Here is a 17,355-nt window from a genome sequence, read left to right as displayed (position 1 = left end):
CCGAAGAGAAGTGACTAAGGCTTTTTACGGTTATACAAAATGATGTCGTTTTGTAGCATTTTTTATGCAAAAATGGGTTTTAAAAACTAGTTCAGGTCATCGGATTTACACAAAACTAGGCAGATCATCCCGAACCAGATGCATGACCAGTCCAATAATCAAACCGACCCGTTATGCTACCAGATCTTGATTGGACCAATCTAATCAATCGAGTTGGACCGAATTTTTAACCTATGCAAAAAATGACATTGAAAAAAATCATTAAGAAAAATCTTAAACTTAATAATATTTTTAAAACCTTAACTTTTTACCATATCAAATAATATTATATGATTTGTGAAATCAATCTAATTTGGGTGGGGTATTCATAATACATGTCTACAAAACATTTTTTTTAAGTTATCTCTATTAAAATTAAATGAATATATAAGTCGGCGAATGTCAGATTTGATACTTTGAAAAACAAAATAAAAATACCTATCCGTCCAATGCTTAGTCAATGCTTCATCTTTTTCTTTTCAAAGTTCAAAATCAGAAACTGAGCAAGCTGGCTGGCTAGCCTTTGGTCAACCAATCAATGAAAAAAGACAACTTTCAGAGAACTTTCTTTATTACTTCCATCTTCTTCTTTGATATCCGTGAGAGAGAGAGAAAGAAGCAAAAGAAAATTAACATATGTGAAGTTGCAGAAATTCAAGCTTCTCGAACGTTTACTGTAGCCTAGACATGCTTCTCTGTGTTCTTACCTGTGAAGATTCCAATTCAGTTTTTTTACCTTCAATTTTTCCGCCATTTTGCTCTTTGTTCAGTTGTTGTTTTTCCTTCTGAGGCTTATTTGTGTGGCTTAGCAGATTCTGGCTCATTTTGCATGTGCTATTTACCTTCAAAGTTGTATGTTGAGTGAATTCTTTTCTGGGTTTTCTCTGTTGCTTCATCTTTTTGTTCTTTTGGGTTGCTTAAATTTTGAAACTTTTTGCACTTTCGATTTCCATATGCATCTGGGGCATCACTATTCACTACATATTTATGTTTTTCTTCTTTCTAGATGGTAATGGTATCGTGGGGATTTATTCTTGACAGGCATTGTTTTTGTTGAATTGATAGCAGGATGATCAGAGACTGTGCATAAGAATTATAGCTAATTGTTTATGCAATGAAATGCTTTTACTATTCACTAAATTGTTGTGTTTTTCTTCTTTCTAGGTGGTAAGGATATTATGGGTTTTATTCTTGACAGACATTTTTTTTTTGTGATTTGTTGAATTGATAACAGGTTGATCAGAGACTGTGCACAAGAATCATAGCTGATTGTTTATGCAATGAAGTGCTTTTACTATTTCAGAGACAAATCTAGGAGCAGTAAGCAAAGGTCAGCACCTGAACTGAAAGAGCAAGAGAAACTCGAGTTTTCAGGGCCTGAAAGGGTCACCAAGTCTTCATGCTCATCTACATCTCCTCGCGGTATACCAGAACTGTATGAGGAGAAGGGTCACAATTTGAGGGACTTCTCCTTCACAGAGCTCAAGCGTGCAACGAGTGATTTCAGCAGGCTTCTTAAGATAGGAGAAGGTGGATTTGGAAGTGTGTTTAAAGGTACAATCAAGCCTGCTGATGGGAATCGGAATTCTGTTTTAGTTGCCATCAAAAGGCTTAACAAGAATGCATTGCAGGTATGAGACTCAACAAATTCCTTGAGAAGTAATTTGTCAGAGAATGACATGTAAACTTTTTACGTTTAAAATTCAGAGAGCATTTAGAGTCCCTTGGTCCCCATTTCCAGATGAGTAAATATAAAAAGCATAAATTCAGTTTAGATAAATTGGTCAAGGTAGAATTTCTTAGTTGTTACCTCTATTTTCTTGATAGTGTTTATTCACATGATGTGGTCCATCATTCCATTTAGTTTAGTTTAGTTTAGATATGAAAGTTGATCTAAAGATACCTGTACTGTACAATGAAAAAAAAGTAAATTTCCAAACTCCTTAAGATTGCATCATTCTATTTTTTAAGTCTTGTGCCTATAAGATCAGGTCATATCAAACGTAGATAATAACAAAAAACAAAGAAGGATTTAATTCTGTGCAAATACTTCTACACCTTTGGTGAACCATGTGTGTGGACTGTGGAACCAGTCCAAACTACAACAACAAAAGCCTTATACCAGTAGATGATAGGTGGAACCAGTCTAAAAAATTTACTTCAAGTGGAAAACCTTAGTTTCTACAGTGATTGTGGAATTTTCTTGTTTACTGTTGGTGTGAAGTTACACTCATAGAAATAGTGGATCACAATAGAAAATAAAGTTTGGTAGCTTATAGCCTTTTTGTATGTTGGCCATTTCTACAAACTGACAATCACTATTCATGCACATCTTAGTCTACTGTCAAGAATGAGGAAACAAGATTGTTTGTTATTTATGAACAAAATCTCATTGTTAAAAAATTAGGCTTTTGAACTATTGTTGATATTAAAGTTTTCATGTGTCAGCTTTAAAGGTGTGTCCTCTGTCCCAAGATCTGTGCAAAGCAATGAGCCAATGCCAGATATCACCTTTGGTGGTTAGCATTTAGCTGTTAAATCCTTGATGCAAGAGCAGCCACTCCTTAATGTATTGCATATCATTTTTTATCAGTATTCTTAGCCTTGGCTCTTTGATCAGCATTTTGCATACAGGGGTGATTTTTCCCCCCCTTCAGATAGCTTTTAAGATCAACATTAATGATAGGCTAAAATATAAGAATGGTCCCTTATCTTATTTTATGGTTCTAAATTGCTCCCCTAATTTTTGGAAGTTCTAAACTGGTCCCATTATTTAATTCATGATAAATTAGTCCTTTCAAAAAAATTATCGTTTTCAATTTTAGGACACAGTTTTGAAGCTTTTTTTGATTGATTCAAGATGTTAAACTTGTCCCATTAGATTAACCTACATGAAAACTATAAGAATTAACTAATGTTCGAAACAGAAAAGGCCACATACGTAGTGAAAATCACATGAAAAGCAAGTCTCATATCAATAAGAAAAGAATATGATATTAGATTTTTCAGTTTTCCGGTTGCCAATGGGACTCAGTTTTCATGCACTTTTCACCTTGTTTATGTGCATATTTTTGTTTGAACATAAATTGGTTTCCGCAGTTTTCATGTAGATGAATCTAATGGAACAAATTTGACATCTTAAATCAATCGAAAAAAGGTTCAAAATCATGCCCAAAAATTTTAAAAAACAATAAGTTTTTCGGAAGGACTAACTTGTTATGAATTAAATAAGGGGACCATTTTAAAACTAAAAAGTTAAGGGATCATTTTTATATTTTAGCCTTAATGATATAAATGTCTGTTTTACCATATATACCAATCTACTGAAAGCTGTGGAAAGGATGACCAACCTTTTTATATCCAGCCCTGGCTCTAAACTAATATTCCTCGTCCTTAACAGATCAGAAATTTTTCCTTACCCAATAGAGAGTTATATCATCCTCTTCAATAGATAGAGCTATGGATATTGGCTAGTCGGAGACAATTCTTATTTGCTCTGTTATTCAGTTATCTTAAAAAGGATTGATAGTACCTCGTTACTGTAGTCTATGTTAAATTATTAAGTTCAGAATGAAATTTATACATGCCTATGCATTATGATTGATTCTTTCATCTTTGGACCTTAGGTTCAACAGTTAGATAGTGAGTTTAGAAATAATCTCCTATTTAGGGGGAAAATATCTTATTTAGGAGCTGTATATTTTCTGTTAATAAGTAGGATTTGATTTGTATATTTTCTGACTTATTCTGACTTATCTCCTAGATTTCTAATGTGTGTGTATAAAAAAATTGGTCTGCTGAGGATTTCTCCAGGCAATTCAGACAAAGAGAACCTTGCTTTCAAGTATGAATAAAGTACTTTCCTTATAGCCATATTTTTTGCTGGAAAATTTATCTGTTTGAATTGAATGTTTCACATGTAAAGGCATATTTTACATCAACAGACAATACAGTAATGTAACTCCATAGATGGGTTTCTTCATGTCTGGTATAATTTTTTAGATGTAATTTGATATTACTTGATAAAGAAACCATATATTGTTCTTACCAAAAAATATGAAGGAATTGTGATGTATTAATGGATCAATCTTTTACTATCTTGAAAAATTAACTATATTATTACATTATATTTGTTAGTAATCATTGGCTTAGAGGAGCTAAAATGTTCTTTATTTTCTTTTTACATTGAATTTCCTTTGACTATTTTCCCTTATTTCATGTAGGGTCATAAGCAATGGTTAACTGAAGTTCAGTTTCTTGGTGTTGTGCAACACCCAAATCTAGTCAAGCTTATTGGATACTGTGCTTTGGATGATGAAAGAGGGATCCAGAGACTACTTGTATATGAATACATGCCGAATAAAAGCTTAGAGTTTCACCTTTTCAATAAAGCATATGATCCTCTTCCCTGGAAAACAAGACTTGAAATAGCAACTGGAGCAGCTCAAGGGTTAACTTATCTGCATGAAGAATTAGAAATTCAGGTTCCAGTTAAAGCAATATTATCATATACTATTCCTGCTTCTCTCACTATGTGGAATTATATATATATATAATCATGTGCCTTCACTTATCATTTAAGCTCTTAGGAATTAGGAGAAATGGTTTTATAGTGCCCTCTATGACCACATGGTCTAGAGTATGATCCTTATTGCCACATTTTTCTGATTGAATTATGATTTCAGTATGAGGCAGGGAGGCACATTTGTTGTCCATGTTTCAAGCCCAATCCTATTTCACATGACAAGATTGAGACGTGTTAGAAATTAAAACCATTAATGTGTGTTCAATATTCATTGAACTTCTTAAGCTTTTAAGTGAGTTGCGCCTTAATGAGAGGAACATTAAACAAATAAGTTACATCTTCTAAGTTTTTACAAATTAGTAATACAATTACAGAAAGTAGACAGTTAAGTTCCTTAACTAATAACCCTGAGATTTGTAGGAAACTCAGAATATGTGCTTCTTTTCCTTATTAAATACGATGCATTTCAAGATAATTTCTTTTGCGGAAGTGATGACTACTATCTGTCAACTGTGTCACTGACAAAATCTTTCCTCCTTCCCCTTTGTCTCGTGATAATTCAGTCAATGACCTGTGTTTTGGCTATTCAGGTTCTGTTGTCAGAATAGCTCTTTCTATTCTAATAAACAACATTTTATTCTGTGGTCTTTGTTTTTGTTTTAGATTTACTGTTTTGAAAAGCGGAGTTAGAAATGAATCTACGAGTTTAGCATATCTGTTGCAGGATGAGGACCACAAATTTTAATACCCTCTTTTATTAGCTTAGATAATCCACCCTTTTTAAAAAGTTCAATATTGCAATTGCACACATAACAAATTAGTTTAATCTGTTGGTGAAACCTCTGACCTAGGGTTCTCTTCCTGCTTTGCACAGTTTGGTTTTGGTTACCGTATTCCTTTAAAATCTAGGCTCTGGCAACAATCATAAGATCTTGTTTAACTTACTTTATATGAACAACTCTGGAACTTGTATGCTTTAGATGAAGTCCAAGTGTATTAAACATAGGAATTGGAATGTTCTTAGAGCTTAATGCCATAATAAAGGTGCAAACTTATGTTGAATATACGTTAAATTTCAAAGCTCTTAAGAATTTAATGTTTTCTTGGAATATATGTAAACTATCTGTATTAACTGGAAATTAGATTACACTTTCTGGAAAGGGGCAAGCAGCTATTGTTAATTTGTCCACTTGATTTTGTCAATGTATTTGTGGTAAAATATATACCACAATATGAATACATAAATTTAGATCATTAATTAACAGTGGCAATTTGGTTGAGTAATAACGTACTCTTGGATTTCATATTATTCGTTACAACTTTGCTTATCTATGAATAGCTTTTCTTTGTGTTAGATAGCTTTTAATTTGTATTTACATTTTCTAAACTTTTCTTCCTCTGCTTTTAACAATTAGAATGCTAATGCTCTAGGTGATATATCGAGATTTCAAAGCTTCAAATGTATTACTGGATGAAAACTTTAATCCAAAGCTTTCCGATTTTGGACTTGCCAGGGAGGGACCAGCAGCTGGTGATACTCATGTTTCAACAGCGGTAAGTGCCATGCCTTATTCAGTAGCATTTTCCTATTGCATTGGTTGATCTCATAGGATTTTAATACTGGAGACTATCATGTTGGATTTTTCTGTGGATATAATTTCCTTACAAACTTTATTGTTACAACTGTTGTTGGTGATAGAGCTTCCATGTTTACTGCATAAATATTCTTCTGCATATATTCTAAACTTAATTTTACTATTTGTGACCAAATATACAACAAAAGCTTTTCCCAGTAGGTGAAGTTGATTACATGGATCACATAGCATCATTGAGCTCGATTAAAGACTAAATTCTCAAGGATATTATTCACCATAAGATGCCTCTTAATAATTTTATCTAATGTCCTTGGTTTTTCTCTCCCCCTTTCCACATGTCTAAGAAGCATTCAATCTACTATCTAAATTGGTGTTTCTAGTGACCTTTCACGTGTCCAAAACCATCTTAACCAGTTTTATGCCTTTTTTTCTCAATCGGTGTCACCAACATCTTATCATATACAACCACTTCTTATCCTTCACTTTCTTATGTAGCAAAACATATGACTTGCCAAATACAAGCCAAAAAACATAACTTCAAAGTTTAAATACATGATCATCAAGGTTATACTGGGTTAATTTAAAGTTGTAAACCTTTTTTTTTAATGTTAGGTTATGGGGACATATGGTTATGCTGCTCCAGATTACATTGAGACAGGCCATCTCACTGCCAAGAGTGATGTGTGGAGTTTTGGTGTGGTGCTATATGAAATACTTACCGGCAGGCGTTCAATGGAAAAAAACAGGCCCAAAACGGAGAAGAAATTACTGGAGTGGGTGAAGCAATACCCTCCTGATAGCAAAAGGTTTGGCATGATAATGGATCCACGACTTCAAGGAGAATATTCCATTAAAGGAGCACGAAAAATTGCTAAACTCGCACAGCATTGCCTGCGTAAGAGTGCGAAAGATCGGCCATCAATGAGTCAGGTGGTAGAGAGATTGAAGCAGATAATCCAAGATTCTGATGAAGAGCAGCACCCTGCAGATGATAAAAGTATTGAGGTATCTGAAAATGATCCAGTTGAAGCTGAAGAGGAGGCAAATCAATCAGGCTCTACAGAGTTATGGAAAAAGAGGATGGAACATCTTGCAAAACTTGGTGAAAGTGTGGAGAGTGCTAGTAAAAGAAGATTTATGACCCTTCAGAGAGCCAATGTGTCTTCATAGTTTCATCCCTAGCAAAATTTCGTTCTGGCTTCAGTGTAACTAACTGGGAACAGGGTCCATCCTAGGAGAAATTGTTATATGGGTCTATGTGGTCTCGGCCAATCTTTACCTGATATGCTATTAACTCTTTTTCATAAATTGAAGAATGTGGCTATATGTCACCTATATATTCATCGGGATCGCATAGCTCTAGATCATGTAATAATTTCTCTCATTCTCAGCCAATGATGATTGACAAAGCAGGCAAAGTTCTCTATGGTTGATGTATAGAATGGGGAACACTAACTGCAATACATTGCTAATGATCTTTTGAGTGGCCATATATTTTGTTTGATTTGAATGAGAGAAAAATATTTTAGTGGCCTTTTCATTGTTAATATAGAAACTAGAAAGTGATTCTATGGTATATAGCTTGTAAATTCTCTTTCTTTTTCTTTTCAAAAGTATTTGATCCATCATAACTTGTTCTCTGTATATCATCATTCAGTTTTATTTTGTCAATAGATTTCACAACTACATGCACGGACGCGGTTTATTTGTTATTGTAATGTTGAGAGTAAGTTCGATTAATCCATCCAGTGGTATATAACTAAATTTTACATGATAGGTTTTAAAAAATTCACCCAGTAATGAGCTGATAAATTTTTCTTTTCTTTTCTGAGAGATGGGGGCTAAAGCTCAAAGCAAAATGTGCAAAGAATATCTACTTGTTTTGAAGACTATCTAATAGTGTTTTTTTTTTTTATAAAAAATAATGATATTAATAAAAGAAAAAAAAGTTAAAACATACCCTTAAGTATTGATAGTTTGTGTGTTTTCCATTTGAGATCCGCCATCAAGCATCAAAAACAAATTTTGCTTGTGACTTTAGAATTCGAGTTTAATTTTGATATTGTATTAATATAAAGATTTTTGCAATGTCAATAATTAAAAATTAATTTCAATAAAAATTTTAAAATAACTGTTATAAAAATTAATATTTTTTCATACATGTTAAATTAATATTTTTTCATACATGTTAATATCTGATTTAATAGCAATACCGATAAAAAAAAATGATCGAATATTTTTTTTCATATATTTTGGTTGCATTCCAATTAAATTATTCAAATTTATATAACAATAATTGAACGTGGAACCAAAACTGACTACAATTTAATCGATTAAACACATATAATCTGATTTTGAAACCATGATGTATTTTCATCAAGGGTCAGCTTCGTGATAAATCGACAACTTCCTCCTAAAAACTATTATTCATTTGTGTAAAATTGAAATATTTCGCCTTGTAGGATTTTTTGGGCACTGATCATCTCTCTATATCATATGAATAGATGACAAGTTAAAATGAATTTATTGTTTCGTACTTTTACGTGACTTATGTCATAGTTAAGCATTCATCGTTAAGAAGCTTACACGCTATACCTCATTGACTATAATATTTATTAGGTAAGCTTCTTCATCAACTTGAATTAATAATTGACACCTATAAAAACATTTTATAAAATTAAATGACCTGCCACTTTTTCTTTTTGTTCCCTACTGCTAAATTTACACGCATTAAAAAAATTGGGTCAAGGTCAACCATCCTAAAAAAAAAATGGGGTCAACCAAATCAACTCCACCTCTTTTCAACTACGTTCCCCCTCAGCCTCCAAGAATCATTGACTCATTTTATGAGTTAGTTGGCCGGATCCAATTTTAATGTGTTATCAATTATCATGTCCTAATCTAGGTAGGGGATCATTTTCATATGTATATTCACACTTTTGGATAGGTTTAATTTTAGGTTTAAATATATTTTTTTTATTTTTGATATATATTTGACTTTTGCGTTTGATTTCTGATAAATTTTTTCCTTTGAATCTATTTTTTTATATTTGAAAAGTTTTATTTTAGATCTCTATTGTCAGTTAAGTGACGACTTATCTGTTGAATATTTGATAATGCGATTTATGATGATTCAAAATTCGTCAGTATTTATTTCAAAATCAAATTTAAATTTTCTGGCGGTTAAAAACCACAAGTATTTGTTTCAACTCAATTACCTCTATATACACCCCCAATTCCACAAACCTTAACATTTTACTCACTTCATTTGCAAATCAACTCTCTCCCATTTCATTCCCTTCTCTCACACACTTTTCCTCTCTCTCCATCCCCTGTTTCGTCATCGCTACTCGCCAGAGCATCCTGTTGCGAGCTTCCACCATCGAATCCACCTCCATCATCGCTATTGACAACTCTAACAGTGTCGACTCCATCACCTTCATCATCTGTGCCTGCAACTAGATCGGCCTCCTCTAGATCATCACCAGGGTCTTCAAGGTCCTTGATCTCACCATCGACAACGCCACCATCGAATTTGAGGGAGACTTCTTCGTCGAGACGTTCTTCATCACCGACTCCCATGGCAACAAAATTGAGGACTCCGATAGCCTCCACCTAACCCTCTCCCTCCTACTCCCCCTCACTCCATCTCCAGCACACCTTTGGCCACCACACCCTTCTCCAGCAGCACAACCTCAACCTTGAACACCACAAGCTCCACAGCAACACCCTCCTCCTGGGCCCCACGGCCCATCTCAGCCCCCGCAAGGACCACCACCTGGACCCACTCAAAGCCCTCAAGTTCTTTTGCTTCTCTTAATTATTGTTATTTATTTTTTAAGAAGGCGAGCCCTGGTGCAGCGGTAAAGTTGTGCCTTGGTGACTTGTTGGTCATGGGTTCGAATCCGGAAACAGCCTCTTTGCATATGCAAGGATAAGGCTGCGTACAACATCCCTCCCCCATACCTTCGCATAGCGAAGAGCCTCTGGGCAATGGGGTACGGCAATGGGGTACGAAGTTTTTTATTTTTTAAGAAGGGGATGATGGGGGAGGCGCAGGAGGTGTTTGATGAAATGGTTAAGAGGAGTTTGTTTATTTTGTTTACTCTAATTGATTTTGGCGGTTAAAAACCTCCAAAAATTTTAAATTTGATTTAGAAACAAATACTGGCATTTTTTAGCTACCACAAATCGCCCAATCAAATATTTAACGGACACGTCATCACTTAAAATTGACAGCAGAGATCTAAAATAAAACTTTTCAAATATCAGGAAGCAGATTCAAAGGAAAAATTTCTCAGGAATCAAAAACATATTTAAGCCTAATTTTTAATATAATTTTAGATGAATTTATCAAAGACATGTAAAAAATATTACCTCTGATTTTTCATACATTTTTAAAAAAAATTATAAGAAATATAGACCTAAATCCCACAATTTTTTCTAGATCATGTTTGAGAAGATTTTACAAGTATAAATTCTGATGGACAATTACTTAATGCACCACATTTTTGGGTGGTGCACCCCCAAATTTGTAAAGTTTCCATCTTATCCTCCTTACCTTGCTCATTCTCTTCTTTTCACCATAGACAACACCATCAGTGAACATAGCATGTCCTATGAGAGCATCAATGTTGGACTTGTTATAATATAAACATTAATATGACTCATAATAAGAATTTGATGTAGTTATTATAAGTTTTATTTTTCAATTATTGAATTTTAATGGAGGAGCCAAATTAAAGGGACAATTACATTTTGAGTTTTATGAAGGAGTTTCTTGCCTTGCCCATATAAAGTTTGTGATGTTCCATTGATTCATATACCTTTAGAAGGCTAAGGCTAGAAGATTCTTTCCTATTCTTTTTCTCTATTTTGTGAGTTGAATTATGAGTTTTCAAAATTTGCTTGTAGTAAGAGTGACTTCAAATGGAGGTATGCTTCCACATTATACTCTTTATATTTTATTTTTAAAAGTATATTTATTCTTATTATGTATCAAGGACCAATGACAAAGTAATGAATATATATTTTTGTATTCATCATAAGAGGTCTAACAATTGGTATTAAAGCCTTCTATTAAGCCTTGTTATTCAACAATGTTATTTATATATTTTAAATAAAGCACACACAAATCTTGGACTTCGTCTGCTTAAGCAAGATCTTGGGTTCGAACCTTGTAGATAAAAAAAATATGGTTAAGAGGCGAGACCCTACTAAAGGTAGTTAGTCAAGTTTTCCTAGTGAAGATTAGTCATTAGTAAAGTTGGCGGATATGACATCAATATCATGGTGACAAAAAAATGACATTATGAAATGATCGCGACACGATTATTATGTTATAATAATGATGATATGTCTTATACTGAATCAATTATATGAAAATAATATCCTTTTGGTCTTATACATATGTGGATTGACTATTTTACATTGTTGTCTAATTCATTCTTTTTTAATTAATTCAATTTTCTTTATTTATATTTATTCTAGTAGCATTACTATATTAATTTCAATTGAAGTTTTATTAATAATGTGACATTAAATGTTTTAAATGGAACTTGAATCAACTGATTTTAATTGATATTATGTTTTAATTATTTGTTATAATTGTTGTTGATTATTATGTTTGCTATGTCATACGAATAACAAGAAATTAGAATAATTTGATAAAAACTATCATTTGCTACTAATTAACAAAGGATTTTGTCTCCAATTCATTTATGTAATTAGACTGAAATTGGAAAAAAAAATTAATTTATATTATGCATTGCTACCTGAATTGGTTTAAAAATAAAGCTTAGTTTATACATCTTTATGTTTACAACACTTATGGCTTTTATATTTGAATGACTATTATAGTTCAATTCGAACATTATATATTTTGAATTATTATACTCTTAAAAGTTATGAATAGCATCCTAAGCAATGTGATAGAGAAATTGTTATTTGGTCCCATAGGGAAATAATAATTAATAAAGATCAAATATCATAATATTTCTATACCCCCATAGGCATGATTTATTATGGTGTTTGTATATAAGGTATGTAAATTCTATGCATGATTTGCACCTCTGCACATAGGAAAGTTTGAATTTACTTGTTCAATTTTTATTCCTAGCATTAATGTATGTTATTCTTATATTGTAATTATACCTAGAAATTTGCTTGAGTTTGGAATTCCAATGTTAATTGGTGATAACTTTACTAATTGGAAAGAATAAATTCTTTTGACATTAGGGTGCATGGAATTGGACTTGGCACTTTGTGTGGATGAACCACTCATTCCCATAGAAGGTAGTCCTCAAGTTGAAAAGGAAAACTATGAATGGTGGGAGCGATCAAATCGCTTAAGCTTAATGCTCATAAAGTCTCATATATGAAAAAACATAAGAGGATCCATTCCTGATAATGATATGGTTAAGACTTATATGAAAGCTATTGAGGAGAAATTTATTAGCTCAGACAAGTCTGTGGCCAATACCTTGATGAAAAAGCTTTCAAGCATGAAGTTTGATAGCAGTAAAAGTGTGCGAGAACACATAATGGAAATGTGAAATAGTGCTACTAAACTAAAGTCCCTAAAAGTTGAAATTTCTAAATCATTTCTTGTCCATTTCATTCTCGACTCATTTCCTCTAGAGTATGGTCCTTTTAAAATTTCTTGCAATACACATAAGGACAAATGGTCTCTTAATGAATTATTGACCATGTGTGTTCAAAAGAGAGAGAGATTAAAGCATGTGGCACCTAAAAGCACTCATATGGTGAATCATAATAAAGGAAATTGGAAAAAAAAAAGGCAATGGTGTCCTTGAAGTCCATAAGATTGTTCAAATGAAGCGGGATGAGAAAAAAGATGAATTGCTTTTTTTGTAAGAAATTGGGACATATGAAGAAGGATTGTCTCAAATACAAGAATTGGCTTGAAAAGAAAGGTATTTTTGCCTTGCTTTGAATAAGATTTTACTGAAGTTCCTACCAATACTTGATGGATTGATTCAAGTTCTACAATTCACATTGCTAATAATGTACAAGAATTTCTAAACTTGCGAAATCCAATGGGAAGTGAACAAAGCATCTATGGTGGAAATCATATGAGTTCATACATGGAGGCTATTGGAACTTTTAAACTTCTCATGAATTCTGGTTTTTGTATGTTATTAGAAAACACTTTTTTATGTTTTGTCCTTTTCTAGAAACTTGGTTTCTGTTTCTAGGCTTACATATACTAGTTTCTCTTTTCTTTTCTACGATGTTTCTTTTAAATTGATTAAAGACAATAAAGTTGTTGGTTGTGGTTTTTTAGTTAAATTTATTTAAGCTTTCAATAGATCCTATTTTTGAAACAAGTCTCGTAGCCTTACATACCACCATTGGTACTAAGCGAAGTATTATGGATGAAAATTTGTCTACGTTTCGACATAAGCATTTAGGGCACATTTCTCTTGAAGAATTAAGAGACTAGTAAAGGAAGAAATTCTTAGGAATGTTAACTTTACTAATTTTAGTACTTGTGTAGAATGCATAAAGGGAAAACATACTAACAAGACTACTAAATGTGCCAAAAGAAATAGCAAGCTTCTTGAAATTATTCATACAGATATTTGTGGACCATTTCCTACACCTTGTTTAAATGATCAAAAATATTTTATTTCATTTATTGATGACCACTCAAAATTTATGTATCTCTATCTTCTATATGAAAAATCTAAAGCACTTGATGCTTTTAAAGTTTTAAAAGTCAAAGTAGAGAAACAAAAGGAAAAGAAAATAAAGATTATAAGATCTTATAAAGGTGGGAAATATTATGGTAGGTACACAGAAAAGGGATAACAACCCGATCCATTTGCAAAGTTTCTTCTAAAGGAAGGTATTGTTGCCGAATATACCATGGTAGGTACACCATAACAAAATGGTGTTGTCGAAAGAAGAAACCACACACTTATGGAAATGGTTAGAGGCATGATTAGCAATCCTAAGGTATTACCTACATCCTTATGGAGTGAAGCTTTGAAAAAAATTTGTATATATTGAATAGGGTACCATCTAAGGTCATTCTAGAAACACCTTTTGAAACTTGGTATGGGTGGAAACCTAGTTTAAGACATTTACACATATGGGGTTGTTCAGTTGAATTTCAAATTTATAATCTGAACATTAAGAAATTGGACTCAATAACCACTAGTGGATATTTTATTGGACATCCAAATAACTCCAAAGACTATAGGTTCTACTGTCCTTCTCACACTCCTAAAATAGTTGAAGCTAGAAATGCAAAGTTTCTTGAGGATCATGAAGTTAGTAGGACTGGAAATACTCAACATGAGGAATTTGAAGAAATAACAGAATCACCTTTGAAAACAATGGAGTTGATTGATATTCAAAATAATCAACATGATATTATTGAACATCAACCAACTTATCAAGAACCACATGTTGAGGATATGCCACATGAGGAACCCAATAACATAGAACCTATTGGTCGAGAATCAATATATAGGAATAAGGAGATATGCGAGAAATAGAAAAATATTAATTTTTGGTGACTATATTGTGTATCTTCAAGAATCTAACTTTAATTTCGAACTTAAGGATGATCCAATTAGCTTTTCGCAAGCCATGAGTAGAGATGACTCTAAGTTGTGGTATGAAGCCATGAAAGATAAAATGTAATCTAAGGCTAAAAGTCAAGTTTGGGATCTAGTAGAATTACCAAAGGGAGTCTCTACAATAGGTTGTAAATGGATTTTTAAAACTAAAAGAGACTCAAAAGGTAATGTCGAAAGATATAAAGCTAGACTTGTAGCCAAAGACTTTACTCAAAAAGAAGGTATTGATTATCATGAAACCTTTTCTCCGATCTCTAAGAAGGATTCATTTAGGATAATTACGGCCTTATTAGCTCATTTTTATCTAGAACTACATCAAATGGATGTGAAAATAAAATTCTGAAATAGGGATCTTGAGGAAGAAGTATGCATGTCTCAACCTATGGGGTTTGAAAGCGAAAAAGGAAGTCACTTAGCTTTCAAGCTTAGAAGATCTATATATGGGCTGAAACAAGCATCCCATCAATGGTATATAAGGTTTCATAATGTGGTCTCCAAATATGAATTTGAGAAAAATGTTGTAGACCAATACATATACCTTAAAATCAGTGGGAGTAAGTTTATTTTCTTAGTCCTATATGTAGATGATATTTTACTTGCAAGTAGCGTGACTAGGGTATTTTACATGATACCAATTTTTTCTCTCACAAAACTTTGATATAAAGGATATGGGTGGAGCCTCCTATGCCATTGGTGTATCAATTCATAGAGATGGATTTCTAAGGACATTGGGATTATCTCATAAGACCTACATAGAAAAAAGTGTTGAAAAGATTTAATATGAAAAATTGTTCATCAATTGCTACACCTATAGTTAAAGGGGGGAAAATTAGTCTCAATCAAGGTTCCCAAACAATATTGGAACAAGAAAAGATGAAAAGTATTGGACAAGTGGCCTCAATAACTTTAGAGAGGGGGGTGAATTAAGTTAAAAAATTTCTTGTTTAATTAACTTCTAAATCCCTTTTTAAATCTATATGTTAAGAATATTGAAGATGAAAGTTATATCAACAAAATACTTCAAGTGTGTAAGATAAATAAAATATGCAAGATAAAGTAATCAAGATAGGGAAGAGAAGAATGCAAACTCAGTATATCCTGGTTCGACCACTTCTTGTACCTACGTCCAGTCCTCAAGCAACCCACTTGAGATTTCCACTAACTTTGTAAAAATCCTTTTTACAACTTCTGAACACCCGAGGAATCCCTTTCCCTTGTGTTCAGGAAACTCACAATTCAAGAGACAAACAACCTCTTGATCTCAATAAGTCTTTAAAGAAAGTACAAATGTTTTTCTCTCTTTTAGAGAAGAAGATACAAGATGAAGTTCTTAGAAGAATCCTTAATTGATTTGCAAGTGTTTGGCCAATGATTTGTTTTTGAGAGGATAAGACAATAAGGTTTTGAAAAAACTCTCAAAACTTTCATAGATAAGTCACATATTTATAGGCCCTTGGTGGTTTTTCAAAAACTTATGAAGGGATGTGACTTTTCAGAGTAACTTTTAAAATTTCCTCACTGGTAATCGATTACAACTCTTTGGTAATCGATTACACAGTTATGTAATGAGAAGTCATGACTTTTCAATTTGAATTTTTTTAGTTCCGTTACTGGTAATCAATTACAGACAAGTGGTAATCGATTACAGCTTTCAAATTTCAAATTTCAAATTTCAAACTTTCTGAAAAAGCTTTTTTAAAAATAATTTTGCTTCTAGTAATTGATTAGCGGTGGAAAAATGCCTTTTTTCAGAAAATGTTAAAAATATTTTAAAACCTTTTTATTATCAATTTAAAAACTATATTGTGAGGCCAAACCTTTGCAATCACTAAGAGACTATTTTAACAAAGATAGACTAAGACTTAGCTTTCTTCTTGATCTTTGTTTTCTTGGTCTTGATTTGGACTTGAAATAAAACTTGTGTTGCTTTTGTCTTGACATCATCAAAACCTTCATACACATACATTCACATTCTCTCCCTTTTTGATGATGACAACCAACTGAAATCATTTACTGAAAAATATTTCTTTTGCGAGACGATCACTCCCCCTTAATATTGCAATCATTACTTAGCAAAAAATATTTTCAGAAAGGTTTCCAAAAAAAAATATATACCCTGTACCTTACATGATTCTCTCCCCCTTTGGCAACATCAAAAAGATGAAAGCACCAAAATAAAAATAATCATTCACATAATAACCAATCATTCACAGAGAAATCAACCAAGTGTTAAACATACCAAACAAAGCAAGTCCAAAATAGTATTTATAAATGACCAAAGCATTCATAAAAGAAGCAACCAAGTTCGAAACATATCAAGTCTTAAACAGTAGTATGAATGATCAAAGCATCCACAGAAAAATAGCCAAAGAAGAAATAAACAGCAAGTCCAAAATAGAAATATAAAGAACCAAATCCGAAATAAACCCAATACATAAAGTTTGAAATATCAAGGAAATTAAAGACAAATAATGCTAGATAAAAATAGGACGGAAAAGCTTCACAGATCCGTCGGAGGATCAATATACAATTATGCAATCAAAAACATTTATAAGTATGAACAATCACGAAAAAAAAAATCATCAAA

General features: G+C 32.6%; 1 protein-coding gene across 2 annotated transcripts; it reads left to right on the top strand.

Annotated features, from left to right (window-relative positions):
- The first annotated feature begins 457 nt into the window (after positions 1 to 457).
- LOC100784625 (probable serine/threonine-protein kinase PBL19) lies at positions 458 to 7,693 on the top strand. Of its 2 annotated transcripts, none has more exons than XM_003530076.5 (5): positions 458 to 748; positions 1,274 to 1,670; positions 4,263 to 4,523; positions 5,996 to 6,118; positions 6,772 to 7,693. In XM_003530076.5, exons 2-5 carry the CDS (start codon positions 1,320 to 1,322, stop codon positions 7,327 to 7,329), a joined length of 1,293 nt encoding a protein of 430 aa, XP_003530124.1. In that variant the 5' UTR covers positions 458 to 748; positions 1,274 to 1,319; the 3' UTR covers positions 7,330 to 7,693. The 2 variants fall into 2 exon arrangements, with proteins under 2 accessions (XP_003530124.1, XP_006583519.1); XM_006583456.4 differs by having other exon boundaries at positions 481 to 891.
- Positions 7,694 to 17,355: the final 9,662 nt, after the last annotated feature.

Source organism: Glycine max, chromosome 7, assembly GCF_000004515.6.
Source record: "Glycine max cultivar Williams 82 chromosome 7, Glycine_max_v4.0, whole genome shotgun sequence".
Lineage (NCBI taxonomy): Eukaryota > Viridiplantae > Streptophyta > Magnoliopsida > Fabales > Fabaceae > Glycine > Glycine max.
The sequence above is the reverse complement of the archived record's forward strand: the minus strand, read 5'-3'. Positions and strand labels throughout refer to the sequence as shown.